Source organism: Arachis ipaensis, chromosome B4 (assembly GCF_059453495.1).
Source record: "Arachis ipaensis isolate K30076 ecotype BB chromosome B4, ASM5945349v1, whole genome shotgun sequence".
In the NCBI taxonomy this organism is placed as follows: Eukaryota; Viridiplantae; Streptophyta; class Magnoliopsida; order Fabales; family Fabaceae; genus Arachis; species Arachis ipaensis.
The window spans coordinates 14,128,109-14,141,496 of NC_142439.1; the positions used below are offsets into that span (position 1 = coordinate 14,128,109).

Sequence of the window (13,388 nt, forward strand, 5' to 3'; positions counted from 1 at the left end):
GAGTGGCGACTGAGGAGCGCTGCTGGGTGGCGACGGAGGAGCGCTCTGGAATCTGGTCTCTGGAGCTTGGTCGGCGGTGGCGCTGCTGGCCTTGGTGAATGGTGGGTGAGGGGGGAAGAAAGGGGAGGCTGGGTGCTGGGAGCTTGGGATTGCTGAGTGAGTGAGTGTCGAGTGATTAGGGTTAAGTTAGGTCTTCCGCTAGTTTCTCTTTTTTTTAAAAAAAAAAAATAGCCAAAACGACGTCGTTTTGCTTTTGAATTTCCAAACCACTGAACCGCCAAAAAACCGGACGGTTCTTCCGGTTTGCCGGTTAACCGTCGGTTCGACCGGTTTTTTAACCGGTTCTTTGCCATCCGGTTTTTTAGGTTACTCGGACCGGCTAGGTAACCGGTTCCCGGTTTTTCTGGTTGAACCGGCCAGTCCAGTCCAGTTTTCAGAACCATGGTACCTGCACTCATATAGCCCGGAAACTCTGGAGCATGCATGGCTTCCAAATCCAAAACTCGCATGAAAGATGGCTCCTCAAATGGCACCTAGTTCGCGAGTGCATTTGCCACGTCTGTCACATTCGGAGCCACAGTGTCGTCACCTTGCTCTTCATCTCCGTCTGGACCAACAACTTCATAATTGCTTTCGAACTCTTCCTCACTGTCACTATTGTAGTCTTCCCGTAAAATATTTCGATCGGCCTCAGATTGTTCGAATTCAATGTACAACTCGATGAACGATATTTGAGCATGACTTTCAATATACATTGAAAACATCTCTTGCATGCTCGCTTCATCCGTTATATATTTGGTCTGAAATTGAACGAATCCACCAAATACCCAACATGATATCTGTATAAAATACATGATATTTTTCTTGACATTTTCGAATCTATCTTCTCACAAATCACGCCTTTAAGCTCTTCAAACGAAATTGTGAAGGGAATAACATCTAACGGATCTTTACAAACAAATTTTACTCCTTCAGGCTTCTGTAACAAAATCTGACCAAAATAATACACTTTTAAAAGGACTCTATCATCCATTCCTCTCACTCACTTAAACAAAAACAGAAACTTCACCATCAACTTTTTTTCCAACCCAAGTAAATAGACACCAGACCCAGAGAAAGAAGAAGAGAAGTCGAACAAGATGAAGAAACTTGGATCTGGTCGGCTGTCTACGGTTCGCACACCTTCACAAGTATATATATATACACACACAACTCGGACCAACCGAGTTGTTTAACCTAATTCAAATATACTATATAATAATGAAAACGGACCATGCAATTTCATTTATTGTAAATTAAAAAAAATAGTCCTCATGCACAACTCGAACCCAGTGACTAGTAGAACCAAATTCGAAAAACAAATCAACGGAGAAAACGGACCATCCGATTTGATCACGGAGATATCGCACGGTCCGATTTTGTTTAAGTGAATTTCGTATCCTCCAAGCAAAACGGACCCTCCGATTTGCTTACAAAATTTTAAAAACAAAAAACTCGGAGGGTCTGATTTCTTCACATCAAATCTGAGCAAAAGGCTGTCCCACAAATTGGTGTAGCACCCCCATCTTCTATAACCCGGCACAACACCTTCACCTCTTCCATAACAAAAAAAATCAGCCAAATTTTTGCTCCACTCAATTCCGCGCTTTTTTTAAACTTAAATGCTACATGTTCCATTATTATTAGCGAATAATAAAATATTGTACTCTAATTCGGTTTCTGTAAATATTCATCAAACCCCTACTAACCATTAAATAACACTTTAAAATTTATATATTCATATATAAATAAAAATATAAAATATATAGATAAATTAATACTCCAATCAGGGATGCATCCCAAAAATATTATCATAGGAGGTTAATAACATATATAATATTAAAAAATTATGCAAAAAATTATATAATGTAAGATGTATTACAAAAATATCTAATAGAGAATATATTTTAAAATTTAAAAAATATATGTGTACTTTTTACTAACGAAGTGGTCAATTCTTTGTATCATAAAATTCATCAATAATAGAATCTGTCAAAATTTTCAGCAATTTTTTTTAATATAATTAAAAGACAATTAACAAAAAATTTATCTTTTATTTTGTTTCTGAGTTATTTTTTACAATAGTCATAACTGAAAAAAATTTCTTAGTTGTAGCAGTTAAAAGAAAAAGAATTAATACCAAATAAATAAAAAAAGACGGTCACAAAAAGAAAAAATATCTACTTTATAAGATTTAAAAAATTTTATTTAATTAAAAATATTAATAATAATATCTTTTTCAAATTTTTTTAATATTATTACTTACGTTTTAGATATTATAAATCATTAATATTTAAATTGAACTTAATTTTTATTTATATTAAACTAAATATTAAATAAATTTTTAAAAAAATTAAATCATATATAATAACTTATTATTATTAATTTTTTTTGGACCCAGGGCTCCACTCGGCCCTTAGTCTCCAATGTACTTTATATAAGCAAAAAATGTTCGATTGAAACCACTTCAGTGCATGTCACAATTCGAAACTAATTTAAGACTCCAATGTATATCGTCATAATAGTTAAATATATGCAACGCAATGCACCTCTTATAAAAGTGAAAATCTCATTGATTAATTAGTTAATTCCTTGCATCTTGATTCTCGAGGAGCATCGGTTTTGGGATAGCTTGGAGTTAGCTTAGTCAGTGCCAATTCTTCCATTACATTTATTTTAAATTTATCGAGTTTGTTACCCCTTTTTCTTTCTATTCTCCTAATTATGTTACCCCTTGTTTATGACTACACCCTTCATTAAACTTATAGAAAATGAAATAGCATAATTCTTTGATAAACATAAGTTGTAGTTACAGAGCAAATGATAGTAGAACTTCTAGAAAATGAAATAGCATAATACTTATATTCACGGCACATTCAACGTACAACTTCTAATTTATGATGAGAATAAGGTTCAGTCGCACAAACAAACACTATCAAAAACATCCACTTATTATTCCGTGAAAAAGAAAAGAGGGGAGAGTAATAAAAAGCACAATAATTTGAAAGCAAATTAAGCAAGACTGAAATTGAATTACAAATTCACACAATTTGAGGGGAACATAGTACAGAATAAAAAAAGATACAGCAATTATTGCCGCTTTTATATTTTAATGTAGAGGCTGCTGTTTGAGGAACTGTAACTGTATTTTCACATTTTGCTCGAATTCGCTTATAAATTCATAGTTGCTGTTCTGGCTTTTTTGGACGTAATGATATTATTAAAATATTATTTTATTCAGAATTTCAGATAATTAACCCCATAAGCAACTATTTCTTAATTGTGATCAATTTTCAGTGAATAGATTTGCTTTTGTTAGCAAGTATACAAAATTTGCATGATTGCTAATGTCATTTTCATTCTAATACTCCTTCAACCTTCTTATGACCAAAATAAACCTTGATGTAATTCTTGTACCTTGTCATTAATTGGGAGTACTTGTAATATTTATTTTTGGTACATTAGTAGCAAACAAATTTAAATTTAAGAAGAATTTTTGCTTATTCAAACTATTCTCTACATTAAGAAATGGGCAGCATAGTGCCGGTATCCAGTATCCACACCCTATAAGTAAGTAAAATATGTTATGAAATTTAAGACACAAATTCTGAATAGAGATGATTATGATGATCTAATGTGCTTATATAAAATTAGAGAAATAGATAATGTCATCCTTATTCTAATAATATCTTTATTTTTTTGCAAATTTATGCAAATATAGATAAAAAAAAAAAGTTACGAACTTGTTTGCGTGAAGTTTTAAGAAAAAAATTTTTTCAAATTATATTTTTTTAAAAGATCTTTTAGAAAAGTAAAAGTAATTTTATATTTAGATATCTCATACAAATTTTTTGTCTATTAATTATATTTGGGTATAACAATATAAAAATATTTATTTATTTATTTATTATGTAAAAAATATTTTTTTTAAATCTTTTTAAAAAAAATATAAATTATAACTTTTCAAAAAAATATTTTTATTTTTTTAATATTTTTATTTTTACTATTAAAAATTTGTCAAATACATTAAAAAATATATAAAAAAATTATTAAAAAAAGTTTTTTGAATCAAATTAATAGCACCTAAATAAGCACGGTGTATAATATAACATTATTAAAAATAGGAGTGCCAATGTCAATATCATTACATTAAAGTTACTCTTGTTCTCAAATGACTATTATGATTTGTTCTTTACACATTAAACAATTTACATTCCTGTACTTGTTTTAACTTCTATTTTTCATCCTAATCTATGAAGCACAGAGGATTTGTTGTGTCTGCATATTAGACATATTTCAGATACAACACTCATCTGATACAAGTATCTTTTGTATCTAATCGTGTCTTAATAAAAAATAAAAAAATATTTTCTAAACACGTTTAGATACACCTAAATACCATCACATAACCTTATTTTTAATATGTATTCTTAAAACAAATTTAAAAATAATATATATTTATTAATTATTAAAACAAAAAATATTTTAAATACTTTATATAATTAAAAAAGATATTAAAAATAATTAAAAAATAATTTATATTTTAATATTAGTAAAACATCAAAATATCATTACAATTTATCTAAAAAATACATTATATTTTATATATACGCCATATTTTATAAAATTTTTAAATTCATGTGTCCGCATGTCCCGTATGATGTCGTACCATATCCGTGCATCATAGATCCTAATCAACCATGTTTCAACACAATTATATGGGAATTCAATATAGAAGACACTATAAACTAATTTTTTTAGAGAAAAAGAATTCTAAAAATAAGGAGTAAGGGGGATAAAAAGGAAAACAAACCTTTGGAGAACATCATAAGTTCATAGCACTCACTATACACCCACTCTCAACATCAAAACTGACTCATTAAGATACATGAATAGAGCAAAATTCTTGACTGTAAAATGAAACATTCCAATTGACAAGTGGTCACTTAAAGTTCTCATTTTGATTGCTTCTCTATGATCCTTCCTCTTGGCTATCACAGGCTCATTGTACATGTAACAAACTAGTGTTGAAATGCCTGCAGTTCTTCAACAATCTACAGAAATGCAGTGTAAGGCTGTAAGCTTTTGTGACTTGCTAAAGTTCAGACTTGGCTCCTTTTGTTCCCTTCTTTGAACTTGTTTTCTTTGCCCTCCACCACTGTCTTAAGCGATTGGAAACTCGGTCTGCATGTTTCTTCAGCGTCACAGTCGTATCTGTGATTCCTTTTCTGATCGTTTGTTTCCAGTCACTTTTCCCCTTTTCCTTTTCTCTCAGAACTTTTCCCTACAATATGCAGATTTCTCGATTGGTCAGCCATTGTATGACATTTTAATCAAGTGTATGTTGCCATGAATAAAATAAAGGTACATGCCATTTTTCAAGCAATATGGAAAAAGAGAAAGTACCAATTTTCCAGGAAAAGCAGCATCGCCATCATCCTCATCTTCATCTTCATCTTCGGCATCTTCATCACCAAGGTTTTTCATGTTCATTAAATCATCCCTTGAGTACATTTTCATGCCAGGTGCTCCTGGCATGCCCTGATGCAGAATTAGATACAGTGAGGACATAAGGCTATACCGGTAAAGAACTAACAGAATGCATCGAGCTAAATAAAGGACAAAGATAACCCTCCTCCTAAGATATAGCGATATACAATAAATCGTCAAAAGATATATAACATGAACAAGGGAAATACCTCCATAGATTTTAGTAGCTTTTCCATTTCAGCCTCCTTATCAGACTTAGCAACAAAAGCTTCACCAGGGATTCTGTCCTACAGAACAGAAAGGATACTCTGATTAGAGATGAAGTAGCTTTACAAAACATCAAACAATAATGGCAAGAGCATATTACACATCACACAATATGACAATATCATTGCATGAAAGAGAATCATAGTTCCCAAACTATTTACTTCAAAGAATGGATATTTCATTTGGTTGGGATTACGGAATTTGGAACCTAAGGTGTAAGGTGTGGGTAAAGTGTTGTTGATAAAAAAGTGAACTGAGAATTGCATGAAAAAAAAACCAAGGACATGAAAAAAAAATCTTGATTTTCTCATCAAGGGTTACACTTTACACTTTAATCTAGGGCAGACTATCAGCTATAAGAAATACTCCAGCTGTTCCAATGTTCTATAACCAGTAATCCCATAAGCTAGATTGAACTAGCAACATAGTTGGCATCGCTCTATAAGCACATATATACATTAATCGAAACAAAAGCGCATAGTTGGTTTTCGAAAGCGATAAGTAAACAATAAATATAAAACTCAAAGCCTCAATTTCAGATTGCCACTACCTTAGGGACAGGGGGTGGTTTGGTGCTGCATGCTTTAGTTAGGTCTCTACAAAGATATTTGTACAATGAATCAGCATCAGGCTTGGAACTATATAGATATTCAGCAACATCTGTATCCGAATACCCTATAACCTGAAAATTTGAAAATAATTCATCATAAACTTTGCCATTTCAGAACCAAAAGAAAATAAGGTGTGCAATTCATTGGCAACAAACAAATGCACCGAGCGAAAATCACACAAAGTTCCATACCTCCTGACATGCTCGCTCGATTGTCTTGCACTCAGAATTGCACTGTCCTTCAGAGTCATGCTCAACTAACTGTTAAACAATAAAAGGAAGTTGCAGACTCAATGTGCAGGTATTAAAACAAAAGCAATGTAACCACCAAAACTCTTGCTTTATTGTTATTCAATCCAAAACCCAAAAAAGATTGCATGAACCACACACAATCATCAAATAAATGCAAAAATTGAACCTCCATTCTTACCTCAAGCCTATCTTCTTTCTCCACAATATCAATGCGCAATATCCAATCCGCTTCTACCTTCTTAAGATTACAAACGTTCTCTGTTATCTCAATGATCTCATACTCCGAGATCTAGCATCAAACACACACAAAATTATAATAAGTCCAAACAAGAACAGAACAATCTTATCAATAAAACCACTGACAGAAACACAATGAATCAATTGAAAGACATAGAAAAACAAAAAAGAAAACCTTTTTGGGAGCGATCTCAGCTTGCTTGTTCTTCACCTGCTGGTGCAACTGCTTAGCGAGAATCTCACAAACTTGGCACTTTATGTACGGAATGTCCTCTTTCCTAGCAAGCCCTGCGGGTTTTTTGAAACACTCTGAGAGTGGCAACCATGCTGAAGCCACCACTGAAACAAACACAACCCAAAACAATGTCTTCATCTTCCTCAACACGCGCTGTTCTAGAACCACCACCTGTACAGGAAATTCAAATCTTAAAAAGGTGGGAGTTTTCCACCGAACTTGACAGAATAACTGAACTAACCGAAAAAACCCAAAACCTTGCTTCTTTTCCTAAGCATAAAAATATAGGAAAACGAAAATTCTTGGCTGTGTTACACAACGCAAAATAAAATTTTTTAGCGCATGTGATTGGTCCAGAGAAGCATAGCAACTGTGGGTCCCATTTTTCCACCAATAAGGTGCAAGGAAACACGTAGTTCTACATCATTAATCCAATATTTAAAATCTAAAATTTCCCCACAAAAGATTTAAAAAATGCCCACCTTCTTTTACACGTTGGGGTGATGGAGTCAATGCAAAACTAAACCGTCACCAAAACGAAGATGATTCTCCTCGACGACGGTTCTACCACTGACGCGACGATTCTCCCCGGGCTGGGTCGGGCACGTGACGACCACGTTCTTCTCGGCTGGGTCAGGAGCTCGACGACGATGCTGCGGTGACCTTGAGAGTGAGAGGGGGAGCGCGGCGGTAAGGGGGGAGGAGGGTGGCGGACGGCGGTGAAAGGAGAGGTGGAGAGAATCTGTGAAAGGGTTTAGGTTTTGCTGAGAAGTAGGATTGCAGACAGCAGTACTCATACCCGATCCGCCCTATCCGGTTGGGGCGGGTAATCACTCAACCTGGTGTATCCGTCCTTACTTCTTACCCGTTGGCAGCGGCAAACCCTTAAATGGAGCTCAATACCGCCTGCCGAGTTTGGGGATACCGTGGAAACAAAAAAAAAAACTAATAAATTTAAAAAAGATATAAACATCTTTTGTGGAATTAGAGCTTCTTGCCTCGTCTATAAATTAGAGTTTAATTTTAATTTTATCTTATCTTTAGTAAGCTCAAAGTTGTGAACTTTTCTAATATACATAAAAAATAATTTATAAATATATCTCACGTTGAGATTTAATAATAATTATTTTTTTATATTTATCACAAATATTTTTTAAATTTATCTAATAAAATTTTAATTTCTCATCGCACTTTTTAATCTATCCACAAAGTTACCGCGGTCTACTCCATTCTTCTCTAGTCTGTACCATCACCGTCGCCGTCCAATCCGGCACTCGCTGCTAGTCTCAGCCCATCTTCCGGCATCGCTATTAGGCTCTTTCTCCCCGTCGTTTATTCTCAGTATCTCTGTTCTATCTTCTTTCTTCTCTCTTCGAGTCGTCGTCAGCGACGTGGTGCTCCGTCTCCCCCTTCATCCTTCACTTCCAGAATTCCAATGGAGCCTCAGCCTTAGGTATGAATTTTCTTCATTGATTTTACCTTTTTCGTTCCTTTTATATACTTGTTGTATGAATCTGCTTCATTGAACTCATTAGAAGTTACTTTCATATGTTACTTTCATCATTCACGCATAAAGCTATTAGAAGTTACAAATTTTAGATCTAATGAAAAGGGTACTGATAATTCACATGCAATTTGGGTGGTAAATCCAAAAAATATAAATTAACTTTCTTTGATAATATTACTTTTCTGTAAAATTACACTGATGTTTTTATGCTATTTAATTTTTTTTTTGAAAGACTTATTCAGCATCTATAGCCATCACTATAAGCACTGAAGTTTGAAAGAATAATTTTATCAAGGCTACAAATACTAATGGGCACTCCCAGTTGTATGAGTACTGGATGTATTCTTTATAGTTGTCTTGGATGTTTTCGCAACAGCATCCGGCATTTTAGAAGATGCATCTTTACAATTGTTTCAGATATATTAGTTGATTTGATCTTATTAAGGGCCTTATGAGGAACTGAAATTTCAATTCTCTTGGTTTTATCTTCCCAAGCAATTCCCAACTTCTAGGTTTAATCTGTTCTAGCAGTTTCATCTGCTCTTTTTTGAATTTCTTTGTTGCATACCAGTTCCCACCTTGTAAATTCCGTTAAATTTGTAGATAATTAGTCAATAAGTTAGTTTTAAATAAAATAATTAGAAATATAAATATTATATTAAATTATGATAGAGCGCATCGAAACTAGAATTTTGACACTAATTTCAAAAAAAATGGTCTGAGATTAGACCGAATGGGTCGAACCGATTGAACTGGACACATACCGGGCCAACCTTTAAATGGACCCACGTTCCTTTTTCTTCCCCATCTTAGCTGCAGCAACGTGAAGCATACAGGGGAGGAAATGAAAGAAAGCATTTCCATAACCCTTACGGTGACTTCCGACTCATGTAACTCCTTCGTCCGAGCTCCGATCGCCGCACCGTTTGCGGCCACACGACCACCGCGTCGAGCTCTACGTTTCTATCGGAACAATTTCATTGGTAAGCCATTAATCACTCCCAGCCACTCTTTTCCCCCAATTTTTTGAAAATTAGAAGAGATGTTGAATTTCTTTGATTTTTGATGTTTTAGGATCCAATTAGCTTGAGAAAAATGTTCACTCTTGCTTATATGAAGCTTGGGTAAGGTGAGGATATAATAATTCTATCTAAATATTCTAAATTTGTGTTTTGGGAATTAAATTGGGTATATATGTGTTCTGAATGTGTATTAGGTTGTGAATAAATAATTGGAGCTTGAAATTGTGAATACCAAAACTTGGAGGAAGTTGTTTAGTTGAGGTTTTGGGGCTGTGATTGGTTTTAATTAAATTGCTTTGTTCGCTACGTGGAAATTGGCCAACGTATGGTTTAGGTTTCTTGCATTTAATATATAATGTTCTATGAAAACTTAGGCTAGATGACCTAGGATAAGTTGGAATGCAGGTGTATAATTAATGTTTAGTAATTTGATTGATAAACATATCTGGTTTGGTTTGGTGATTTGATTATATGGTGGAGATTGTGTTGGAGATTTGAATGATTGATCATATAGTTATATGTGTATTGAAGGAAGAATCATTGAACATAGGAAGAATCATTGAACATATGGTTATATGTGTACTGAAGAAAGCATGATGAACATGAAATTATGAACATTTTTGAATGGTGGATGATGAGATGATGTAGAGTTTATTTGAATATTGTTGTTGGTATATGATGATGGTATTGGTAAGTTTGGTAGTGTATGAGAGGAGAATCTTGAATGAAAACGAGCTTTGAAGCATTTTTCCAAAGTTGGTTTTCGGCCGAACTTCGGCAGGCTATAACTTAGTTTCCGAACCCTCAATTTGTTTTCAACTTGTTTTAAAATTAAATTTGGATTCGTGATGTTTATACCATTCGAAAAACGGGTGAAAATATTTTAAATCAAAAGAGTTATGGATGTTGGAAGATTATGCCTGAAAACTGAATTTTGGTGATGATTCTGCAGCTAGCTACTGAATCTGTTTTTTTTTAAAGAACGTGCATCCACACGTACGCGTGGTCCACGCGCACGCGTGACATGATGTTTTCACCTACGCGTACGCATGACAAGGGACGAGCGCGCGAGCTGCACCTTCACTCCCCGACGCATACGCGTGGACCCTATTCCAGCAAACATGATTTTTGAGTTTTAAAACCTTATTTCAAACTTCTAAACCTCTATTTTCATTCTTTTAGCCATAAACAGTAGTATTAAACCTGATAATCAGACAAAGCTTGGAAGGGGGAATAACTTGGAGATGAAGTAAAGCTGAAAAGTGATGAATTAATTATGAAATGTTACGAATGATCATATATGATACTTGGCTGGATTACTCAAATGAATGATTATGTATGAAACTTGGCTTGAATGATTAAATGATCTGATATACGAGATTCCCTGGATAAAGTACCATGACTTGCCATCACGTGTACCCGGTTGAAAACTCGATACTCTGTTAACCCTACGACGTAAGGGTGACCGGACACTTATAAATTCCGGGGAATGTTAACCCCCATCGAGCAATATTGATTATTTGAGAAAAAGTTATGCATAAACTCTTGGGGATGCACGTCGAGGGACAGTCTAATATTTTCAGACTTGTCGGCGTTCTAGGATTGCCTTTGGCATTCCCAGGACCTTATATATTATGTGTGTGGCACCTTATCATACTGAGAACCTCTGGTTCTCACCCCATACTATGTTGTTGTTTTTCAGATGCAAGTCGATAGGCATCTCGTTAGGCTTCTGGACTCCTGAAGCGAAGTGGTTACTGGGTTATTTTGTTATACAGTGATGTATATATGTGTACTTAGCTTTCTCTCCGCATAACTTGTTCTTTTGATACTCTTAGAGGTTTATGGAGAGACAGAATTTCGTTTATATACATTTGGATTTTAGAATATGTAAATGTGTGTGTGTGTGTGTGTGTGTGTGTGTGTGTTTAAATATTCTCCGGCCAGCCTTGGCTTCACGGGCTAAGTTAGGAGCTTGTTATTTTGTATCTTTGGCCCTTTATTCCTACTTTTAATATCTTATGTTTGATAGTTATAGTTTTCTTCACACGCAAGTTATTCCGTTTCCGAAGCGGTGCGCTATTCATTTCGCGATTTTATTTTACCCATTTTTTCAAGGCTCCTAGTCTATTATATTCTTTCTGCTATTATATGTACACATTTTATTTTAGAGGTCGTAATACCTCGCCACCTCTGTTTTACATCCTAGGTGTAAAGCTCTGGGTGGTAGGGTGTTACATTATGGTATCAGAGCAGTTCGTTCCTGTAGAGCCTGAGAGACGGACTGACTATGCTTCTGTACATACTTTGTGTGTGACTATGTGCTACCTAGGATATTCGACTAGTATGTGTAGCATACATGTTCATGAGCATGCATTTGGGATTTTAAAGCATTAAACTTGAGATATTGAGATTGATCACCTTAATATCAATTGTTTGGTGTGAATAGGAACCAAATGGCGTCTCGCGGATCCGAGCGAGGTCCCCAGAGGGAAAATCTTAGGCCCGAACCGATGCAAAAACCTCAAGATGGAAGTTCGGGTGCTGGTACAAGCAATGTAGGTCAATACTACAGATCTATGACCCTTACTGATTTCCTCCAGAGTGGTCCACCTCAGTTTAATGGAAATGTCAATGCGTTGGAGGCTGATCGGTGGTTTCGAGATGTGGAGAGGTTTTTGTACACTCAGCACGTTCCTGAAGTACAGTTAGTGGAAATAGTGACCCACATGTTGGAGGGAGATGCTCAGAAATGGTGGCAAGAGTTATGTCATACCTTGTAAATAGAGTTAACAGATGTCCCTTGGAATTTTACGGAAAATATTTCTTGCATGCACTTCGCACTGCAAAGGAGTTGGAGTTAATGCAGCTGAAGCAAAAGAATATGGCTGTTGCTGACTATACCCGTGAATTCGACAACCTGTGCCGTCTCTCAAGAGTTTTTCAAGGAAATCCAGCCGATTATGAGGAGTGGAAGTGTGCTCAGTATGAGAAAGGACTTAGGAGAGACATCTTTAACTACGTGTATCCGCAAAGGTTAACGAATTTCACTAAATTGGTTAAGAAGAGTCTATTCGCAGAAAATTACTCCACGAAGTGGGCGATGCTACAGGAAGGCTATGGAGAGACTGCTTCAGACGAGCCACATAGGGCCGGGCTAGGTGAATGCTACAAGTGCGGGAAGTCGGGGCATGTGGCTCGAGACTGTTCACACAGGAAACGCCGGGGTGCAGTCGAATTTGATTCTCAGACCCGAGGTAGTCATAAATTAGCAGTTGAATTTCGAACTTCCTTGCATATTATTAATATGTGATATTCGTTCGTAATATAAGACGCGCGTTGATAATTGTAAAGCCCAAGTCGATGACTGGTCGAAGGCTATTTGTTGTTAAGACGGAGTAATGTTTAGTTAACTTAGAAGGGTGGATCGGTTTGGAGTGATGTTAGGTTTAAAATAGATAAGGGTTAGAGATGAAGATATTCCGAAAACTGCTTTCAAGACACGTTATGGTCATTATGAGTATACGGTGATGTCTTTTGGGTTAACCAATGCTCCGGCAGTATTCATTGATTATATGAACAGGATTTTCCAGCCATACCTGGACGAGTTTGTCATTATCTTCATTGATGATATTCTTGTTTACTCTAAGACTGAGGAGGAGCATGCTGATCACTTGCGAACTGTGCAGCAAATTCTGAGAGACAGGAAGTTGTACGCTAAGTTATCTA

The 13,388-nt window shown here is 35.3% G+C and overlaps 2 protein-coding genes and 1 pseudogene across 4 annotated transcripts; 1 reads left to right on the forward strand and 2 right to left on the reverse strand.

The window, feature by feature from the left end:
- Nucleotides 1–533: 533 nt before the first annotated feature.
- On the reverse strand, nucleotides 534–1,033 carry LOC148566721 (uncharacterized; annotated as a pseudogene).
- Nucleotides 1,034–4,773: 3,740 nt separating this feature from the next.
- Nucleotides 4,774–8,110, reverse strand: LOC107636055 (uncharacterized). Of its 3 annotated transcripts, none has more exons than XM_088485268.1 (8): nucleotides 7,613–8,110; nucleotides 7,071–7,301; nucleotides 6,837–6,947; nucleotides 6,599–6,667; nucleotides 6,347–6,478; nucleotides 5,739–5,816; nucleotides 5,446–5,580; nucleotides 4,774–5,323 (listed from the first exon to the last, which is right to left on the reverse strand). In XM_088485268.1, exons 2-8 carry the CDS (start codon nucleotides 7,266–7,268, stop codon nucleotides 5,135–5,137), a joined length of 912 nt encoding a protein of 303 aa, XP_088341394.1. In that variant the 5' UTR covers nucleotides 7,269–7,301; nucleotides 7,613–8,110; the 3' UTR covers nucleotides 4,774–5,134. The 3 variants fall into 3 exon arrangements, with proteins under 3 accessions (XP_088341394.1, XP_088341396.1, XP_088341395.1); XM_088485270.1 differs by lacking the exon at nucleotides 7,613–8,110 and adding an exon at nucleotides 7,372–7,423; XM_088485269.1 differs by lacking the exon at nucleotides 7,613–8,110 and adding an exon at nucleotides 7,372–7,408 and having other exon boundaries at nucleotides 7,071–7,320.
- A 4,005-nt stretch (nucleotides 8,111–12,115) lies between these two features.
- Nucleotides 12,116–12,972, forward strand: LOC107636054 (uncharacterized). The gene is made up of 2 exons (XM_016339590.1): nucleotides 12,116–12,366; nucleotides 12,456–12,972. The coding sequence occupies exons 1-2, from the start codon at nucleotides 12,116–12,118 to the stop codon at nucleotides 12,970–12,972; spliced, it is 768 nt and encodes a 255-aa protein (XP_016195076.1).
- The last annotated feature ends 416 nt before the right edge of the window (nucleotides 12,973–13,388 follow it).

What these genes read in the sequence shown, in the direction of transcription:
- LOC107636054 (XM_016339590.1), top strand. Translation starts at nt 12,116, where the DNA reads ATGGCGTCTCGCGGATCCGAGCGAGGTCCCCAGAGGGAAAATCTTAGG. An exon ending in CAGCACGTTCCTGAAGTACA is followed by an intron (nt 12,367 to 12,455) that starts GTTAGTGGAAAT and finishes TAGAGTTAACAG; the next exon opens with ATGTCCCTTGGAATTTTACG.
- LOC107636055 (XM_088485268.1), bottom strand. Translation starts at nt 7,268, where the DNA reads ATGAAGACATTGTTTTGGGTTGTGTTTGTTTCAGTGGTGGCTTCAGCA. An exon ending in CTGAGATCGCTCCCAAAAAG is followed by an intron (nt 6,948 to 7,070) that starts GTTTTCTTTTTT and finishes GTTTGATGCTAG; the next exon opens with ATCTCGGAGTATGAGATCAT. An exon ending in AGCTACTAAAATCTATGGAG is followed by an intron (nt 5,581 to 5,738) that starts GTATTTCCCTTG and finishes ATTCTGCATCAG; the next exon opens with GGCATGCCAGGAGCACCTGG.